Source organism: Hordeum vulgare, chromosome 3H (genome assembly GCF_904849725.1).
Source record: "Hordeum vulgare subsp. vulgare chromosome 3H, MorexV3_pseudomolecules_assembly, whole genome shotgun sequence".
NCBI classification, from domain to species: Eukaryota; Viridiplantae; Streptophyta; class Magnoliopsida; order Poales; family Poaceae; genus Hordeum; species Hordeum vulgare.
This window is the reverse complement of record NC_058520.1, coordinates 10,575,364-10,596,720: the sequence shown is the minus strand read 5'-3', so window position 1 is coordinate 10,596,720 and position 21,357 is coordinate 10,575,364. Positions and strand designations below refer to the sequence as shown.

Genomic DNA, 21,357 nt, shown 5'->3' with positions numbered 1-21,357 from the left:
GGTCATATCTCATGTGATTATTGAAAAATAATCTGAACAGGTCTTGGTTACTACCTTCCCCACGCCGAGGATGGAACTAAGAGCAAGTCTAGTAGAGCCCTCAAACCCTCAAACCCTTAAAAATAACCGCTTTTTTACAGTTTTCGTCGAAAAAACGGCGTAGACTAGAACCCTTAAACCCGTAAAAAAATTTAGAGGTCCAACCCTCAAACGCCATCGCGGCCTGTAGAAGTGAGGGTTGGGGGGAGTGTTTCTCCCCCCAACCTGCACTCCTCTTCCTCTCCAGCGCGGGAGGGAAGTTTCAGCTCCCTCCCCTCGATCCGCCGCCGCCGTCGCTCCGCTCCGGCCGCCCCGGCCGCCCCTCCGCCGCCCCGCCCCGGCCGTCCCTCCGCCGCCGCCACCCCGGCCGCCCCGTCCGCAGCGCCGCCCCTGCCGCCCTGTCCGCAGCGCCGCCCCGCCCCCGCCGCCCCTCCGCAGCGCCGCCCCGCCGCAGTTCCCGCCGGCCCTCCGCAGCGCCGCCCCATCCCCGCCGGCCCTCGGAGAAGGTAGCGCCCTCTCGCCACCGCCGGAGTCGGTGAGGATGCTACACGAGATGGCGCTCTGAGACGGCAAGGAGGGGGAGGAGCCCGATCTGCCCGGCGAGCAGCTGCGCTCCAACGACCAGCTCCAGCAAGACGAGGTACCACCACTGCAAATCGTGATTAATGTGTCCATGAACAACGACCTGCAGGCTGTATAGATTGTGATTCCGAATAGCTGAAATATAGTTGCTGCGCTGCCAATCAGCTAAACGGGCTTTGGAATGACAAGTTTAGTGCATACGGTACATGGTTACTGAATTAGAGTGACACTTCCATGTTCCCTTTAGAATGGAAAAAGAATTAGAGGATTGATTAAACAAACAATCCACGAATATGGATAAGTTGTACTTCTACATATGACATTCTGCGAGGCTTAAACTGAAGAAAGTTTTCTCAAATTTAGATGAATGGATACTACAGTAAATTTCGAAACTCTGCCCATATATAATGTTTCTTTGATATATGATTGCATAGATGCTGGCACTGGAGGGGGTGGAGATTTGAGTGCACATGCATGAGAACTAGAGGGAATTTGTAATTTTAATGGGAACCAAGACATGAGAATTGCAATTTGTCAATAGCGGAACCTTATACAGCTTGTGTGAGTCTGCTTTTGTTCCTTCTATCCCACTTTGTTTGTACATGTGGTCCATGTACAGGTAGTTTTATAGCAGGGAACCTATTTGTTGATAAAAACATGTATGTTTTGCTGATAAAGGAATGGTTATTTCTTGCCTTTCAGTACTTATTTTTGATGCTACAAGAATTAACATGGTACTACAAAGCATGATTTATCTTTGTTTTACTTTTCTATGTCCTATTTGATTCGAACAATTATTGTAATTTTCTCAAACATTGTTGTAATAATTTGAATGATTATTGTTTTTATTCGGTGATGTAATAATAACTGGAATGATTATTGTTTTATGTCAAATGTGATGGAATGTGTGATATGTCATATGATGAAATGTGATGAAATGTGTGATATATGAAATGATAGTTTTAAAGGTTGGGGTTGAGGCAAAGACTAGAACCCTCAAACCCAACCCTTATAACGGAATATTCCGTTATAAGGGTTGGGTTTGAGGGTTCTAGTCTTTGCCCCTGTTTTTCAACCCTTAAAAGTATCAAAAATGGTCAATTCTCAACCCTTAAAACTGGTTTTAGATTTAAGGGTTTGAGGGTTCTACTAGAGATGCTCTAAGGTTTTACCAAACGCCTCACAGTCGGACGACGTCATGATTCACATTAATTTTTGAAGGTCATTAGAGAAGGAAGTTGCTTGAGCTAGGCTATTTGATTTTATACGATCAGGTTTGTTCGAAACTTTATTCTCGGATCGGACTCGTCCTTCGGTTCTCTGCATGTTGAGAGAAATAAACAAATTACTAATTCCAGTTTCTTTCATTTATATTTGTTCTTTCTTTTTTCTAAACGCTAGGTATTTTTTCTTAGATAAAAAAAATCCAAAATCTTGAAGAGTTCATAATGATGAGTTATGGTACTGATCTAACGATTGACAAATTGCAATCTATGTTTGCACAATGCAGATCATTCATCACCGGGATAAGAGTTTGACTAGTACCAAGGGTATTCATCTTACTAGCTAATGGTCAAACTTGAGAAATATAATTTTGAACTGCAAGTACAGATCTTCCATTGGTATTTCAATTAATCAGTACTACATTCAAAGTTGTGTCGCATAACCAAGAGCAGACTCATTCATGACACTCATGAGTTTGTGAGTTTGAATAAATTTTACCATTATAGGTGATAACAAGCTACACGACTGAAAATTTCATAACAAGTACATTATCCCACATTGATTCTCACGAAAAACACGACTATCGTAGATCCTCCACAACAAGCTCATGGATTTCAAACATTTGGCCCATTATAAAACTCCTGGAGCTTCTTGATGGTTGTCGATTTCATAGGAATCGAATGGAGATGAGGAACAAAAGGGGCAACTCGTTTGCCGAGTACTGGAATCAATCATGCCCTTTTTATGAGTGCAGGGTTGCAAGCACATGAACAACACTTGCAGCATCGCATCAAGATGACCTCCTCGGTAGCAGCCTCAAAGCAGCACCTGGCAACAATGTTGACGACGTTCTGCAACGCAAAGCCTGTGAGGGTTGAGCGCCATGAACTCAAGGATTGTTGTGATGGAGTTCAATGTGACAGCGGCCCTCCCTCTTTAGAGCTCATGACGTCGAGGAAGGACCGCAACATGGCAGCCAGGAGCAAGGAAGAGAAGGCCGCGATGTGGGGGGGGGGGAGAAGGCGAGGCGGCGAGGGGCGTTAAGGACCAAAGACACGAACGGGCGGTCCGCATCATCATGTCACACAATCAAATCAAATCGCGATATGGTTTTTTAGAACAAACTTGCCTTCCGTGAAACGGACCAGGTGGACATGAAAAAGGCAATGGTATCGTGCAATCAAATCAGATTGAAACTTGCCTTCCATGAACCATACACTAGTGGAAAACGGGCCTTTGGCCGGGACCATTTAGTCCCGGCCTGCCTCTGGGTCCCCTTCATTTATTGGATAGGCCCAAGTACATTCATCTCTTCTTCTTTGTCCATTCGGTCTTGTTGCTATTTTACTTTTCTTCTTTTAATTTTAGAAAAACACATAAATTTCAAAAACTTCGTTTACTTCACATTTCTGTAAACAATCCACCTGGAATTTGGAAAAGGTTGATGTGTGTAAATTTTTCGTTAGAATAATTTTTAAATATGTTATAGCATTAAAAGAAGTAGATAAATTTAAACAATATGCATGCCTTTCAAAAAAAATGTTCAATTTAGAAAAACAATATGCATAACTAAAAATGTTTCCTATCATACAAAAGTTATACACATGAAATATTAAGAAATTATTCGTGCAGTCAAAAAATATGTGCATGACATTAAAAAATCATATAAAAACAAATTTTCTCTTAGTTTAAAAAAATTGAGTCATTCAAAAAATATAAGTGAAATTTTAAAAAAAATACGGGTCCCAAAAATTGTTGACACATTTGCAAAAATGTTATGCAATGTAAATAAATGTGCATATAGTTTAAAAAAAGGTTTCTTCTCTTCGAGGATTGCCCCCGATCTCTGTATCATGATGATGCATGCAGCCAGATAAAAGATGTACGTGACATTTAAAAACTTTGATGTGTTAACAAATATGTCCACGACATTTATTTGAAAATATTATACAATATTAAAAATATTCAGGTATTTAAAAACATTGAATGTTTATTTCAAAAATATTTAACATGTATTTGACAAAATGTTCAAAACATGTATTTGAAAAATGTTAGGATGGATGCGCTAACTTCCTCCCCTCCCCCCACCCCCTTTCGCGTGGTCGTTTCTCATGTTCTTGTTGAAAAATAGTCTGAATAGGTACCCAAACGCCTCACAGTCGGACGACGTCATGATCTACATTAATTTTTGAAGGTCATTAGAGAAGGAAGTTGCTTAGAGATAGGTTGTTTGATTTGATACGATCAGGCTTGTTCGAAACTTTATTCTTGGATCGGACTCGTCCTTGGGTTCTCTGCATATTGAGTGAAATAAACAACTTATTGGTTCCAGTTTTTTTCATTTATAGTTGTTCTTTCCTTTTTTTTAAAACGCCTGGTATTTCTTCTAAGAACATAAGAAATCAATCCAAAATCTTGAAGTGTTCATAATGATGAGGTATGGTACTGATCTCACGATTGACAAATGGCAATCTATGTTTGCACAATGTAGAATATTCATCGCCAGGATAAGAATTTGCATATACCTGCTCCCGGATCAATGACTAGTACCAAGGATATTCATCTTACTAGCTAATGGTCAAACTTGAGAAATATAATTTTGAACTGCAAGTATGGACCTTCCATTCGTACTTTAATTAATTAGTGCTAGATCCTAAGTTGTTTCACATAACCAAGAGAAGATGAGTTTGTGAGTTTGAATAAATTCTATCATTATACTCCCTCCGTGCTAAAGTTACTACAAAATTGAGTCACTTATTTTGGGACAGAGGGAGTAGATGATAACAAGCTACTCCCTCCGTCCCATAATATAAGAACGTTTTTTATACTAGTGTAGTTTTAAAAACGTTCTTATATTATGGAACGGAGGGAGGGAGTACATAACAGACCACATGTCTTCTAAACTCATAACAATTGTCTTCTACCATTATAAATGATGGCAAGCTACATAGCTACCATTGGGCATGAATGGTTAGCTATATCAAAAACAATGAACTAGCTACATAGCTGAACCAAACACAGCATCACTCTACTTCCTCCGGTTAATTACAGTTAATTAAAGAGCACAGAGCAGTTGCTTAGAGATACGTGGAGTTGATCGGATCTGAAATTTGTAGGAATTTTGTCTTCTAAACTGAATTCTCTCTTTTTTACTCATTTTTTTCTTTAACATAAAAAAAAACTGATTTTTCTAAGAGTGGAAAACCATGCAAAATCTTGAAGATAAATGCTACTGATCTGGCAATGGAGATATGGCAAATTTAGCGTTTTTGCAATGCAGAGAAGAGGAACCAGATGAAGATATAATGGTTTGTACTACCACAGCTCCTGGCTAAAATATTAACTCAATAGGAGTAATATTCATCTTACTAACTACTCAAACTAATTTTGAGTTCTAGGTTATTTACAGATCTTCCATTGGCACTTTAATTAATCAGTACATTCAAAGCTAGTCTGCATAACCAAGAGCAGCCCCATTTATTTATTTTTTGAGCTCAAGCAGCCCCATTTATGACACTAACGAGTCTGTAGTTAGGATAACTTGTACCATTACAAATGAAAGCAAGCTACATAACAAAGCAATCTTCTAAACTCAGTCTACTTCCTCCTGTTACATGGCAATTAAGCAGCGCAGAGCAGTCATTATAAGTGACACTAGTTGCAAGGAACCTACTAAATCTGTGACCCAAAGCCTCAGTCCATAACTTCTTGCCAAGATCCCTATGGCACATGTCTGTCGACGAGTTGGCAAAACACTCTGTCGACAGCTTTCTAGCTGAGATCCCTACGGCGCCACTCTGTCGATGCGGATGTGTACAGTGAGCTCACCAGATGAGCTCTCGGCGAGTTCCGGAGGAACCAGCAGGAAGAAGTTGCCCAGCTGAACTCCACCCTCCAGCGAGCTGCTCGACACATGGGGGTTCTTTTGGAACACGAGCCTCCCCTCGGATTTCCCATCAGCAACACCATGAGCAGCTGAGATGTTGCACGAATAGCTCGGTTCAGACTCGTGGGGCCTGACGCAGACCACGGCGAGAGCGCTACCGATGCTGGTCAGAGTGTTTGTCAGGAGGAACAAGGACATGTCCTCCCCAACGAGCAGCGTGAACCGGCAGTCTCGAGCCAAGGGGATCTTCAGTGGCTTGTTGTAACCGAGGTTGGTCGGCGACCATCCGTGTGCGGTGACCAAGTGGTCCAGCAGGCAACATGCCGGCGCTTTGAAGGCACAGTCGTCCTCTGGGCAGTAGCATGGAGCATGTGCGCACGAGCTCTCATGCTTCTCTTTCTGCTGGTAGCTGACGAACTCGTTGCAGCCGTATGATTGGTTCAAGCATGGCACTTTCATGGCGTCGATGAACCACTCGAGCTCCACGCAGCGGGAATAGCGAGTGCTTTTGCAACACAGAGCGCAGAATGTACCCAGCCTCAAAACGTCCCCAACTTCACGGAGCTTTTCCGGGCACTGACAACACAACACGTGCCCAGCCCCACACTGAACAAACATAAGAAAATTAGCATAAAGATCGCAGCAACAACAAAAAATGAAAAATGAATTGGAGAAAAATGCACAACAGTGTGCAATGCCTCTCCACAGTCCTTTCATCAGTTATTAACAGCTGAGTGCAATGCAAGCAGAAACATGAAAGATATCAGTCATTAACATGGTAAATCATAAGCATTTCACTAACAACGACTAGAGTAATAACAGGCTGCTCCTGAGTTATGTCACGGAAAATTGTATTTAGTTCTGAAACCAACAACTAAAGTGGCATTTGACCACAACCCAGCAAATTGGAAATTGAGTTCTGACTGCTACAACTTCAGTTTGCAGATACCAGCAATCAGGATCCTACATGGTACCATTTGTTATCCTAGCAAGAACAGCATGAGCCAAACAAGTAAATGGAAAACATGTTTCTTCAACAAGCAAAAAGGGAAAATGCAATTTATGGCACATAAACGTTGATCCATTGACATTCATAAATTTCAGAGAAAACAGCAGGCGTTGCCCATGCAGTATTTGCTGCTAACCAGGGAGAAGAGGTTCTTATTTTTACTCCCAACAACAATCAGGAAAATGTCTACATCGATGCACTCGGAAGAAGAAAGTGCAGCATACATACAGTTCATAACAGAGTGCATTGCGTGCAGAAACAGGAAGCGCACTATCAATTATGCACACATTTTTCAACAAAAGATCAACCATCTACATAGTTATTAGAGTTAAACACGGTTGTGTCCTAGGATCCGAGTCCTACTCCAACATGTATCCGAGTAGGGTAGGTCTTAGCCCCGTACGAAGTCCTGGCTGCTATATATACAGCCATACAAAGACCCCTTGTAAACAACCAGACCAGAGAAGCAATAGAAAGAATACACAGGACCGACACGGTCCTGTTGCCATAAAATCGTTGTGACGGTTTGATGTACAAAGGTGCTGTATAGATTGATCAAGCAGCCGGCGTAGCTAGCTTCATAGCTAGCGTCCACCAAAACCATCCACCAGCGTGCTTGCTAGCTTTGGCTAGTATTGTACGTGCACGCTGCGTCCTCGTCCACCGACGGCTTGGAAAGTAACCGAGTTTTTTCGTGCGTGTATTGCCGGAAAGTACACGGCAACACCGCCGACGTCGGGTCTGGGCCAACAATAGTAGGGGATAGCTAAACTTTTATTAAACAAACTACCCCTCAAGTTATGCTATGGAAAACATATTCAGTTTTTGAGACACCAACAATTAAGAACCTACAAACGAGTAATAAGAGAGCACCTACACTAGGATTAAAGAAATTGGGTCACTACCCTGTTCAGCTTTGAGACACCACCAATTAAGGTCCTACATAGCAATAGACCATCTAAAATAGCATTACTACTACCCACTACTCGTAGATTGGAAATTCAGTCATAACTGACATAGTTTCAGCTACATAGCAATATCCTACAAGCTCCCGATCTAGGAATCCTCGCAAGAAATGTTGATCCACTGACATGTTTTCCACTGACATTATGCCTCCTAAAGTTCAGAGCAAATAGCAGGCAACTTGGCCAACCATCTACAAGCAGTATGTGCTAAACTAGCATGTCACTACTACAGACTAGATTGGAAACTGGGTCCTAGCAGCTACATATTCAGTTTGCACACACAACCAATCAAGACCCTACAAGGTGCCATTTGTTCATCCTAGCTACCAAGAACAGCAGCATCCAGAAAAGAAATGGAACTAGTTTTTCTTTGAGAATCAAACAAGGAATAACTGCAATTCAAAATCATGCCACGGAAATGCTAACCCACCGCCTCATCACATACTAATTTCAGAGAAGTGCAGTAAAAAAATCAGCGAAAATGGCAGGCAAGTTTCAGCGTGCCCATGTGCACTCCGTACTACAGCAGCCTACAATTACTACGAGGGAGAGAAGCATCTACATTGATATATATACTCTTAACTATCCATCCACCCAGAAAAAAAAAAAGCACAGGAACAGAGATCGAATGCAGCGGGTGCCGATGGAGCAATCTACATCGATATACTCTTACAAAGAAGAAGGTGCACTTAAATATAGTTCATAACAAGAGTGCAATGCGAGCAGAAACTAGACATGTATAAATCACCAACATAGTAAGAGATAACTAAACTAGCATTTTGCTAAACAAGCTGCCCCTCAGTTATGTTATGCTATGGAAAACAATATTCAGTTTTGGGACACGAACAATTAAGATCCTACGTAGTAAGAGACCAACTAAACTAGCATTCCGCTACTACCCTCTGGATTGGGAATTCAGTCACAAGTGCTACATTTTCAGCTTGGGTACACCAACTGTTAACATCCTACAAGGTCCCATTCAGTAATCCTAATATCCTAGCAAGAATACCAGCAGCCGAACGAGTATAAAATGTTTGGAAATATTGCAATATATGCCACCGAAATGTGGATCCACTGTCATTATGCCTCTTAAATTTCAGAGCAAATGACAATAGGCACTATGTGCTAAACTAGCATCTCACTACTATCCTAGTATCCCAGCAGCTACATTCAGTTATCACACACAAACAATAAAGACCTTACAATGTGCCATTTCCCATCTGGTCACCCTACCAAGAAGAGCAGCATTCAGACAGGTAAAAAGGGAACATGTTTTCCTTTGAGGAGCAGACAAGGCAAGGAATAACTGCAGTCCATGCCATTGGAATGCCAATCCACTCCACTGGCATCATATCACATACAAAGTTGAGAGGAAACAGCCCATGTGCAGTGGTGTATGCTACAGCTACATCTGTACTCTTGGTCTTGGGAATCCATCCGGGCAAATAAACATAAGAAAGATAAGAAGAGGAAATGGAATGCGGCGGATGGAGCAAGTCACCTTGAAGATGGGTGGCTTGAGGGGCTCGGAGCAGATCCGGCATTGGAGAGCTTTGGAGTCTATCTTGACGGTTATCTCGACGCCGCCAGGACTCTCCCCTTCCACCTGCGCCGCCTCCGCTGCGTCTGGCTCTGACCCCTCTCCAAGTTCCATCTCCGTCTTGGTCCTCTTCGCCGCAGCTTCTTCCGCCATGGGCTGGATGTTCACGGGCGCCTCGGAGCACAGCAGAGCCGAGGTCACTGTGGCAGTCAGGGAACGGGGAAGCAGAGCTTTGTGCGAGGTCAGTTTTTTTTCCTTCGAGGGAAAGCGAGGTCAGGTTTTGGTGAGGGTTGTGTTCTACCATACCCATTGACCAGGGGAAAAGAAGTTTGATCCAGTTTATAAGAAAAACCAATTCAAAAATCATATATATGTCTTTTGTCATACAACACATATTCCTTACGAGCGACGCGTCCCTTTGACTGGACCCCCTTTTAAGGACGATGCCCTCAAAAGGGAACACGACACCGGATAGCGCCGTCATCGTTCAATCTAAAACAGATAAAGAGTTTCCTCCAGAGCACGACAGGAAAGGTAAGATGGAAGCAGCTACATCGATGCTTTCAACGAGGCAGCGACGTTAGAAGGCACCGTCATCGACGGCTCCGGCCACAACCGGAGTACGACTTTCCCGGTCGTCACACCTACACAGCTCGAGTTCAGGACCCGATCAACCTACACAACCAACCACTACCCTAGCCTCCACGACTAACCACGCATCCCCGGCAAGCTTGACATGCTTCAAACTTGCATCCGCGTCCCCCACTGGACGGACGATGCAACCCCCGCAACGATGCCATTCTTCCTCATCGGAAGGATGCAACCAAAAAGGATGCCATTCGTCTCCTCAAGGATGCAAGGCCTACATGCCATTCAACTCCCGACGAAGGATGCGACAACCGCAACGACACCATTCCTCTCCCTCCAGCCACCACCATATCGTCCTCCGACCTACAACAACGTCGAGCAATCCCGACCCATCATCGGGAGGATGCAACACCAAGCAGGCTGCCATTCATCTCCCGCATCTTCCCTCGCACGGCTTGTGACCCACACCGACCACGTCGCTGACCGAGCCGCCCCTAGATCCGCCCGGCAAGGGCCTGCTAGATCCGGCCACACCAAGCCAATCCAGCCACACCAAGCAAGGATGCTCCAAATAAATTGCTCCTCGAGGATGAGGTATATACCGATGATGCCTTTTACCCTAGTAAATATTAAACTTCTATAAATCACGAAAAGCAAGAAAGTCGATATAGAGACCATGTAGTCGACTAGTATGTCTTTTACCACTGAGATAATAACCACCCTTAGAGCATCTACAACCGGGCCATTCAAATGACCCCTCATACGTCCGCGGACACGACCGGTCAATGGCCGGGCAGGAGAGGGAAGGAAAAAAGTGACACAACTGGACCCCTCATATCGTCCATATATGTCTGGGCTGTCCGCGAACCCTCATATCCATCTCAAATATGGGGAGGATATGAGGGCTTGCGGACGAACCCGGGCGCACCCGGTTAGTCCGCCACATAGGACGCGGCCCCACCCCGAACCACCTTTTTCTTTTCTTTATTTATTCTTTTTTTCTCTCTCTCTCTCTCCACCAGTCACGTCCAAATGACCGAATATATGAGGAAAAAAAGAAGTATGGCTGCGTGGACGGACAAATAGGAAACACGCCCGATCACTAACCAGACGCGTCCGCGGGCGTTTGAGTGCCCGAATTTTCAAGTCATGGCTGAAGATGCCCTTAGTGAGATATGCATGGCCTTGAATATGAATTTTGTCTCTAGACAAATGGCTAGAGGTTCAACCATTCCAATAAACCTCCAAAACAATAATTAAAACATTTAAGAAAAAAAAATCAAAACTTTGAAGAGCTCCAGTCTACATGCAAATTTTGGAAGATAAAGTGTGGGCAGGAGACGGCATGAACACTCAAACTAGAGTTGCCTATGATTGCACCAATTTCTTTCTCTTTTATAGATAAAAGAACGGTTTTGACTTTCTCTATTAGGTAAGCTTAGCTTTGGCTTCCAGTTTCTTAAATATAGGCATAAATCTCTAATTCTTAAAACATGTAGATGAGGTCTCTCACAAGACTCAAAGCGGTTCGATTGATTGGAGAAAAATCAATGTTTTTTGCATGTTGTAGCAACCTAGCATAAAACATAGGAAAACATTTTTTAAATGATTTATATAATTAAACTCATGTAACAAATCATAAAGTCTATTAAAAAGTCAAGGAACACATTGAGAACATAAATATTTCCTACAGAAAATCACAAGCACTACCGAGAGACGGGGAACTGGAGGATTGTAACAAATAATTTGTGATTGTTCATGAAAAAATAGCCTCGTTTCATGATTGTCCATGAATGCTCCTAATCATGTTTTTTTTGGGCTTTCCTATAATTCACTTTAGATGTTCTAACATTTGAACGATTTTAATTTGGTTATCAATTTCCTTGTTTTCATCTTTTTCACTTTATTTATTTCTTCGTTGACCGGTCCGCCACATGTTTGAAACTATTGCCGTTTCGTCCAGTAACACCGCCTTGAAGTCGAGCGAGGAACAAATTATGTCCGGCTTTCAAAGTCAAAATTCAAAGTTTAGTTTGAAATTCATGGACCCAAAGCAAGATTTGGCCAACAGTTCACTAGCAAAGATTTAGACTTAAACGTTCATTCATGCACCAATAGAAAGCCATTTAGAGCAACTCTAGTGGATGGTGTATATGGAGGTGGATGGTAAATATACACGATGCAAACTGAAAAACGCTTTTCAGTGGACCGTGTATATGGACGTGTAAGTTTTACACGTCCATCCACGAGGCTACTCCTCGTGGAAATAAACACGCCTCGGCCACGCTCGTGAATGGAAACGAGCTGCTCCAGCCATCCTCCCGCCTCCGTCCAGAGGCCATCGAAGCTCGTCGGCGACCACTCCCCTCTGGTAAGCTCTCTCCCTCCTTCTATTTTCCATTCCCGTCGGTAGATAGGAGGCGCGGGACGTCGGGCGGCCGCCGCACCGCTGGCCAGATCTGGCGGCGGCACCGACGCAGCGCTGCGTGCGGGCGGCGGCGGCGCTGCGTGCGGGCGGCGGCCGCGGCGCTGCGTACCTCCTGTTCAAGGGCGAGATGTGGGGGCGAGATCCTAGACTCCCAGTTCCGATTCACAGCGCACCTCCTGTTCAAAGTCTCAGCAAAAATTAACCGAAATGATTGAAGATTGAAGCTATGGACCATGATAACAATCAGTGGCAGCCATACAAACTACAGAAAAATGGCACTATCAGTCAGTTAATTCAGCATCGTTCTGCATCTTGTTGATTAATGGCACTATTTGATGTCTAAAATAGATGTCTAAAATTTGTATTTTGTAGTTCTATTTCATGTACATCTGATGCTAAATATGTTATTTTGTAGTTCTATTATATTTAATGACGTTGGAGCTGGTATTGTACGTGCATAAGCTGTTCCATTGCTGTCAATTTGATGTCTAAAATAGCTGTCTAAAATTTGTATTTGTATTTGTCTATTGCTTGCAGATGAATGATGACCAAACCTTCTTGAACATCATTGATTTTGGTTACACACAAACACAACTAGAAAATCCAATTGGAGAGCAACCAACCCCATCAACTCAGCATTAAGCAACACCAATAACAGAGAAAGCAAAATCCAACAAAGGAAAAAATTGGTCTAGTGAGGAGGACAAGATTTTGATAGCAGCATGGGGAAATACAAGTTTGGATAGTGTCGGGACAGATCAAAACAGAGATGCTTATTGGGCTAGAATTTTATAGTACTACAACTCACACAAGATGTCATCATGGCCGGAGCCTAATGCTAATGCAATCAATTGCCATTATACATTGATTAACAAAGAGACCGCTAGATTTTGTGGTTGCCTTCAGCAGATTTTAATTAGGGAAGAAAGCGGAAGGACTATAGAAGAAAATGTATGTGTCTATCTTGTACTTCTATATGTGTTGTGCAATATTCTATATGTGATGTGTAGATTTTCACAATACAATTGTATGTGCAGACAAACGATGCACACATTATGTTCAAGGAAATGGATCTTAAAAAGAAGAAGCCTTTCACATTGATGCATTGCTATGTCGAGCTTTCGAAGTATCCAAAGTGGCAGACAAAAGAACTTGAAACTTCTCGTAAGAAACAAAAGAAGACCGTTGGTGCAGGTCCGGGCACATCCACCAATGATCTAGCTGATGCATCCTCGGTACGCACTGATGCTACCTCGATACACAGGGATGCTCTTGAACATGAGCAAAGACCTGATGGTGTGAAGAAGGACAAACTGCGGAAAGGTAAAGCTGATGACAGTGCTTGCAAGTTGTCATTAGAAAATGTGTGGGCAGCAAAGCAAGAGAAGGATGACATCAAAGAGGCGACAAAAAATGCTCGCTATGCACAGCAATTTGAATTGCGAAAAGAGGAGATTGCACTGAAAAAGAAGGAGGATGCACGAAACGAGAGGGAGGATGCACGAAGACAGTTTGAATTAGATGAGAGGGTCATGCTCATAGACACTAGTGGTATGACTGATATGCAAAAGCAGTTCTACCAAGCTAAGCAGAATGAGATCCTTGCTCGTCGCCTAGAGTAAGAACTATTTGATGCTTTATCCTAGTTGTTGTAAGAACTATTTGATGCTTTATCCTAGTTGTTGTAAGAACTATTTGATGCTTTATCCTATTTTATTGATAGCACTGCATTACAAAGACATTTGGAAATGTAGCCGTTTGAAAAATATAGCCGTTGGAATATACACGTCCTGATTTCCACGTCCTGTATACACGTTTCATTAAAAAACTGGGAGGTGTAAAATTTAGCAAGGTGTATATGGACGTGTATATAAAGATATACACGTCCAAATTTAATCGTTCCACTAGAGATGCTCTTACTGAGTTACTGCGTGGGGCCTGAAAAAGTTACTGTGGGAGCTTTGTGGAATATCGGCAAAGTGCAGGGAGGTGAGCATCATTCAGCACTCAAATCAATGTCAAATGCTCGATGATGAAGGAAGCCAAACGATGCAGGGAGGAGGCACCGTCGGAGCTCCTTTTTTCCTCGCCCCATTTCCATTTGCGCCTCCCTCACAAAAAGTTTGGCCCTTTTTCCGAGAGGGTTTTCTCTTCCCTTCCCTTCCCTTCCCTTCCCCGAGAGCAAGAGCCGGGAGGGATGCAGGCCGCCGAGGGGAGGAGCAGGGGCTCGCCGTCGACCATGGACAGGCCCGACGAGCGCGCCAAGAAGGCGCGGCTGGAGCTGGACCTGCCCAACGGCGGCCCCGTCAAGCAAGAGCTCGTCGCGCACGAGGCGGCCGCCGGAGGAGCAGCCGCCATCGTCGCGGCGGAGGCGCGCAGCCCGAGGGCGGAGCTGGCGGTGAGGATCGACATGTGCGTTCTCCACTGCCCGCTCTGCCAACTCCCCTTCAAGCCCCCCGTCTTCCAGGTTCCTACCTTTCCTTTCTTTCTTCCAGATTCTTGATGTGTTGGTGGCTGTGGCTTACCGACGGGAGCCCGATCCGTGCGCCTGCAGTGCAAGCGCGGCCACCTGGCCTGCGGCGGGTGCGTGGCGCGGCTGCCGTGCGGGCAGTGCAAGGCGTGCGCCGACGGGGACGGCTTCTTCGACCCCTGCCCCGCGCTGGACGCCGTGGTGTCGTCGACGAGGGTCGGGTGCCCCAACGCCGGCTGCCACAGGTACGTCACCTACCACGAGGCCGACGAGCACCAGCGCGCGTGCCCGCACGCGCCCTGCCGCTGCGCGGAGCCCGGCTGCGCCTTCGTCGGCGCGGCGCCGGACCTCGCGTTCCACGTCAACGCCGCCCACTCCGTCCCGGTGCGCTCCGTCCAGTACGGCAAGGTGAGCCGGTTCCAGGTGCCCGTGTCGACCCCGCGGATGCTGCTGGTCGGCGAGGACGACGGCCGCGTGTTCCTGCTCACCGCGGGCGCGCTCGGCGCCGCGGCCACCGCCGTGTCCGTGGTCTGCGCCAGGGGCAGCGCGGCGACCAAGCCGCGGTTCACGTGCAAGATGTGGGTCAACCTGACGGCGTCGGCGGCCGCCAACGGCGGCAAGGCCGACATCGCGCTGGTGGAGATGCAGGTGAGGAGCAGCACGTGCCCCGGCAACGTTGTCGCCGCCGCCGAGCCGACGTTCCTCGCCGTGACGCCGGCGTACCTGGTCCCGGGAGCGGACGGGGCGGCGCCCATGGAGATGCCCCTCAACGTCCGCATCGACAAGGCTCTGCCTTGGTCCGACTGATCCATCGAGGTTCCTCAACCTTCGTGGCAGCTGAAATGCTTGAAACTATCTGAAGTACTGTAGTATGATTGTAGACACTTGCATTGCATGCTCTACTGATCCTGTTAAGAAATGCCATAAGCATGGATGCCAAGCCATGAATTTCTGAGCTCATATTGATGTAAAATTTCTGAGCTCATAACTTTTGGGGGCATCATATCTCTCTACCAAACGCACCAAAATTGCTCCATGATGAACTGCTTCACATTATTCAGAGAATGCAGCCTGCGATCTGGATGTTAGCTCATGAGTCCAGTACTGCTCAAACTGATGTCAAGAACGTACTTTGTGTGTGTTTCTCTACAGTTATCTGATGGAACTTCTAACTTTTTCTGCTCCACGTACACATTTTTTTTTCCCATTTAGTATAACCTCTCGGATGTAAAATTATTACAGATTTGCTATTTCACATCTAGATATGAAATGCTCCCTCCGTTTCTAAATATAAGTCTTTTTAGAAGTTTTATTAAGGGACTACATACGTATATATATAGACATACTTTAGAATATATATTCACTCATTTTGCTTCGTATGTAGTCCCTTAGTAAAATCTCTTAACTTATATTTAGGAACGGAGGGAGTAGTTGTATTACATCTAAGGCCCTGTTTGGGATACTGTTTTTTGTGCCGAATACATCTGTAAAAACAAAACGAGTTTCCAAACGGGGCCTAAGTCTAAAACTGTTGGATTTGTTTGTCTTCAAAAATACAAGATGAGTTTCTGTTTGTTACGTGGGCTGCCTTGTACTCCCTTCGTCTTAAAATAAATGTCTTAAGCTTAATACAATTTTGTAGTAAGTTAATACAAAGTTAAGACAGTTATTTTGAAACAGAGGGAGTAGTATTATTTCCTCGTCTATTTCTTGCAGCTATCAGCGATTCCTTTGTCTAACACAAAACTATCACCTATATTAGCGATTCCTTTTGCAACGAATTGATGGCGTAGTGCTGTGGATACGCATCAGGGTCGTACGGCTCTGTAGATACGTATTAGGCGTGTGTTCCTTTTTCTTGTTTTTTCTCCTTTGCTTTTTTTATGAATTTGTTTTTCAATTTTCAATTTATTTGTTTCCTTTTCCTTTTTTTAGTTCATAATTTTATTTTATTTAAATATATCTATCTTCAATTTTTTTTGGATTTGCTACTTCTCATTTGGATGATTTTTAACTATGTCACACCTAAGTTGTTCATCACGCGATCAAACATGTATATTTCGGGCAAAATTGTTTTGTTCACATGCACGTGCCTCGTGTCTTGCCGTTGGTTTTTGGCGTAGCTCTGGAGGTTCTTATTCCGTTATCTTTCATGTTTGCGCCAGTGTTAGTATATGATCCTCTATGTTAAAAAACTTGTAACTCTTGAGATGAGATTTAGCAATGTCTCATTTACTTTTTCAAATGTAGGGAATTGTTGTGCAACATTTTTATCCACTTCACATTGTTGACCCATTTTGTTGCATGCGTCCGTTGTGGCCGGTTATGTGTCGTCGCGTGCTGGGGCCATTTTGCGGCTCGCTTTTGTTGTTGGGATTGTGTCAGTTTTCACTTTGTGCGGCATGCAACTTTGTTCATTATCTGTTGTGTGTGCAGTTAAGTTTATGTATAGAGTATGACTCATTGCTCTAACTCTCTTTCTTCCATTAAGTCGCGGTTCAGTTTTTGATTTATTTTTCTTTTATATTTTGTTTATATTTTAGTTTTGTGTACTTCTTCAAATTACAAGTCCATTTTGACTCGAATTTAATTACATAGTTTATTTCATTTCCAGTTACAAGCTCACTCTTGACTCGTAACTGGACATGTGGTTTGTTTTTCATCCTAGTTGCAAGTCAATCCTCGACTCGCAATTTGTATTGTAGTTTTGTTTTGTTGTCTCAGTTGCAAGCCCATCCTCAACTCGCAACTTGTATCATAATTTTGTGTAGTTATCCTAGTTGCAAGTACACCCACGACTCACACCTAGGCCTGTAATTTGTGTCATTCTAGTTGCAAGTCAACCCTTAACTCGCAACTCGGCCCGCGTTTTTTCTCATCCGAGTTGCAGGTCCATCATTTGCTTGCAACTAGGACCACCCTTTTTTTCATCCTAGTTGCAAGTTGACCCTTGAGACGTAATTGGGCTCGTAGTTTGGTTGTTTTCCTAGTTGCAATTCCACAATGTACTAACAACATGGCGCGTAATCATCTGAGTTGCAAGCACACCCCTCGACTCACAGCTAGAGTTTGTATTTTGTTTGTTCATTCTGGTTGCAAATTCACCCTTGACTCACAACATGGTTCATAGTTTATTTCATCCTAGTTGCATGTCGACACTTGACTTGCAACTAGGCACGTAGTTTCGTAGTTGTCCGAGTTGCAAGTCCATCCTCGACTTGCAAATGGGCTTGTAGTTATCCTAGTTGCAAGTCTACCCTCGACTCAGAACTAGGCATGTGTTTTGTTTTTCGTCCAGTTGCAAGTATGTGCTCGACTCACAAATGATATCGTAGTTATGTGTAGTTGTACCAGTTGCAGGTCTACCATTGACTCGTAACTGGCCCTTGATTTGTTTCATTCCAGTTGCAAGTCCACCCTGGACTTGCATCTGGCCTCGTAGTTTCTTACTTGTCCTAGTTGCATGTTTATCCACGACTCCCAACTCGGCCCATAGGTTGTCGTTGTCCCAATTGCAAGTACACCCTCCGACTCATAACTAGGGTCGTGGTTTTTTTTCTGGCCTAGTTGTAAGCACAGCTTTGACTTGTAACCGGGCCTATGTTTTGCTTTTCCTCCCAGTTGCGGGCCCACCATTGACCCACAATCGGGCCCATAGTTTGTTTCATCCGGGTTGCCAGTCAATCCTTGACTCGCAATTAGGCTACTATATTTATAGTTGTATTGCTCGTAAGCCCATCCTTAACTTGCAACTAGGCTCGTAGTTTGTTTCATCCGAATTACAAGCCCACCCTTGACTTGCAACTCGGCCTATGTTTTTGCTTTTCTGAGCTCATATTGATGTGAAAAGGGGGATTTTTATTGTGGTTGTGTGCACATTTTGAAACTCGCATGCTATTTGATTTGAAGTTTTGGACATGTCATTTACTTTTGGGGGCATCGTATATCTCTATCAACCGCACCAACATTGGTCCATGATGAACTCCTTCACATTATTCAGGGAATGCAGCCTACGATCTGGATGTTAGCTCATGAGTTCAGTACAGCTCAAACTGATGTCAAGAACGTACTTTGTGTGTGTCTTTCTACAATTGGGAAACCCATATGTTATCTGATGGAACTTCTAACCTTTTCTGCTCCACGTACAATTTTTTTTACCATTTGGTATAACCTCTCGGGTCTAAAATTATTACATTGTCTAACAAAATGATCTTTCAAGATGTTTCATCCAAAATTTATATAATTGTTGTACACGTTTTGTCTTGAAAATAGGTCAAACTCTGTGGGAGAGGTGTTTTGGCTCCTGAGTGCATTTGCACCCGGCTGAACGGTATCTTTTACTACTACTGAAAAACTATTTTTACTACTACTAAGAATCTTGATCCAGCGCATGAATGTACAATTTTCCTCGGTAGCCCAATGCCACCATTCATCCTCTCATGCCCGTCTCTCTCTTCACAAAATCGATAGAAACTGTGTTTCTCTTACGACTCGCCTCTCTCGCAATTTGATCTCTAGGTTTTTCTCCCTAGTCCCTATTCCCCCAATCTTATTCTCCCCTTCTCTGCTTCTACATCAAAGTTTTGATTGCAGGCCCATACCGTGCTAGCCGCTTGTTGCTGTATTTTGCACGTTACCGTAATTGTTGCATCTGCACCTCATCCCAACTGATGCCCTTCATGTCATCTAGATCCGCCCGCCGTGTCGAGTGTCATCAATCATCGCTGATGGTTTGTCCTTCCATCTGCATGTCGTTGTTGTCGCCGCCTTTCTTGTGATGTTGCAGTAATACATCTGCACGGCCCAATGGGATGAGTAAAGATGAACTGAACAGTTGAACAGTGAACTGTTGTCGAGCAACTTATTGACTAGAGAAGAAAAGAAAGGCCGTTTCAACTTCACTTCAAGAAAGTTGATTCTGAGATGTTGATGTTCTAATGTTCATTATATTTTGATTTCCATCTACTCCCTTCGTCACGGTTTAGAAGGCACAGTTAGACTTGCGTGCGTTTTTAAAATAGACAAAGATTAATGCACGTTGCATTTACTCCTAGCAGCTAATTAGTACTCTGTTGTACTACTTCTATATGCATGCGTAGTGTGAATGCTATTTTTTAACTCATTTCACAGCCAATCAATAACCACCTAGGTCCTAGAGAATTTGCATGCACGCCTTCTAAACCGTGACAGAGGGAGTAAAATTTATGCCTCATCTTCCTATTGTCACGCCCACGTAAACTTCATTGCATATGTTTTATGCATACTTTACTTTGAGTTGATTTTTTTCGAGTTTCAAGGCAAGTGTTGTGCTGATTTCATTAAGAGATAAAAACAAAAAACGGACCAAAGACCATACAACACATGATTGATCAAGGGATAATCGTGCAAAAACACACATCTATGTCGACATCGGCTAACTCAACTCCATCGCCAACATGCTCCCAAATCGAAGATGTTTGGGTGATACTCTTCGGAGACGCCTCAAGAAGCATCATCGCCGGTATCTGTCGATCCCCTATCGAACCAAGGCTTTCGCCCAGAGCCACCCACACCAACTTTGCCAGACCTTGGGAAAAGGCCGGTCACACCTACAGCCCTCACGGGAACCCTCGAGCCAATAAAAGACATGACCTAGTGAAGAGAAGGAACTCTTTGTCGACAACTCCAATGAGCATTGTTGCCGGTATCCTTCAATCCGATGGAACCAAGACTTTCGTCCAAAGCCCTAAGCCCCTTCACCTACTCGAACCCCGGGGAAGGAGCCCAGCCTACCAACAGAGAGCCATCGGCAATAACAGACCATGGCCTTCGGATCCGAGAGCCCGCCGATTGGGCCGCAACATCACCAAGGAGGCAAGCGCACGTCGAAGCACAACACACCACCACCACTACCATGTGCGGCCGTGTCACCACCATGACCTGGGGCCGAGCGCCGCCGCTGCCTCCAGCACGACCCCCTCTTTTAGTTGCTTGTCATGCTCTATCACTATTGCCAGGTCTAGCTAATGCTAAATCACAAGTGTTTTCATGCGGGAAGTGAAGTGATGAGTCATCGTCATGCTGGGGAGTGGGGGGGGGGGGGGTGTCATCCAATAGCCGACCAATCCATCAGACGTTTGATACAAAGTGTTGAAAACTGTCGATATGCACCTTGTTCTTTTTTTTGAATGTCGGCAGTTGAAAACTGTCAAATTCATTAATCATAAGAGGGTGTTAGAAGAGTCCTCACAGGAGAAAAGAATCGTAAAATGACAACGCACAAAGAAAAGAAAGAAAAGATCTGTCGGCAGCACCACAAACCCAAGCTCTACCATCGATCGTGCTCACCATCGAAATCCATTGTCGGAATCTCAACGTGACGCCCCCAAGGAGGAAACGATGTTGAGGACACCGTCGTCACCTGATCTGACACTGCCTGATCTTAGATTTTCACTGGAAGATCTCACATCAGTTGGTAGGAAGGGGAAACGGCTCCACAATGATACCTCCCAGAAGGGAGACGACATCAATGGATGCCGTTATCGCCGGCAATGACAAGGTCAATGCAAGATTTTCATCCGAAACCGAGCCTTCCACCAACAATCCTAGGATCCGAGGCCACCAGTGTCACGGAGCATCACGCCCCC

At 44.3% G+C, this 21,357-nt stretch overlaps 2 protein-coding genes and 1 pseudogene across 3 annotated transcripts; 2 read left to right on the top strand and 1 right to left on the bottom strand.

Moving 5' to 3' along the window:
• Nucleotides 1-5,303: 5,303 nt before the first annotated feature.
• On the bottom strand, nucleotides 5,304-9,532 carry LOC123442484 (E3 ubiquitin-protein ligase SINA-like 10). Its single transcript, XM_045118538.1, has 2 exons — nucleotides 9,207-9,532; nucleotides 5,304-6,337 (listed from the first exon to the last, which is right to left on the bottom strand). The coding sequence occupies exons 1-2, from the start codon at nucleotides 9,396-9,398 to the stop codon at nucleotides 5,630-5,632; spliced, it is 900 nt and encodes a 299-aa protein (XP_044974473.1). The 5' UTR covers nucleotides 9,399-9,532; the 3' UTR covers nucleotides 5,304-5,629.
• A 3,542-nt stretch (nucleotides 9,533-13,074) lies between these two features.
• Nucleotides 13,075-14,010, top strand: LOC123442483. The gene is made up of 2 exons (XM_045118537.1): nucleotides 13,075-13,212; nucleotides 13,299-14,010. The coding sequence occupies exons 1-2, from the start codon at nucleotides 13,075-13,077 to the stop codon at nucleotides 13,881-13,883; spliced, it is 723 nt and encodes a 240-aa protein (XP_044974472.1). The 3' UTR covers nucleotides 13,884-14,010.
• Nucleotides 14,011-14,295: 285 nt separating this feature from the next.
• On the top strand, nucleotides 14,296-15,819 carry LOC123442482 (annotated as a pseudogene). The gene is made up of 2 exons (XR_006630474.1): nucleotides 14,296-14,728; nucleotides 14,816-15,819. The product of XR_006630474.1 is annotated as an E3 ubiquitin-protein ligase SINA-like 3 (transcript).
• Nucleotides 15,820-21,357: the final 5,538 nt, after the last annotated feature.

Bases quoted from the DNA above. Each gene is read 5' to 3' on its own strand.
- LOC123442484 (XM_045118538.1), bottom strand. From the start codon at position 9,398: ATGGCGGAAGAAGCTGCGGCGAAGAGGACCAAGACGGAGATGGAACTT. The intron at 6,338-9,206 runs GTGACTTGCTCC...ATGTTTGTTCAG, and splicing joins TCAAGCCACCCATCTTCAAG to TGTGGGGCTGGGCACGTGTT.
- LOC123442483 (XM_045118537.1), top strand. From the start codon at position 13,075: ATGTCATCATGGCCGGAGCCTAATGCTAATGCAATCAATTGCCATTAT. The intron at 13,213-13,298 runs GTATGTGTCTAT...TTGTATGTGCAG, and splicing joins GAAGGACTATAGAAGAAAAT to ACAAACGATGCACACATTAT.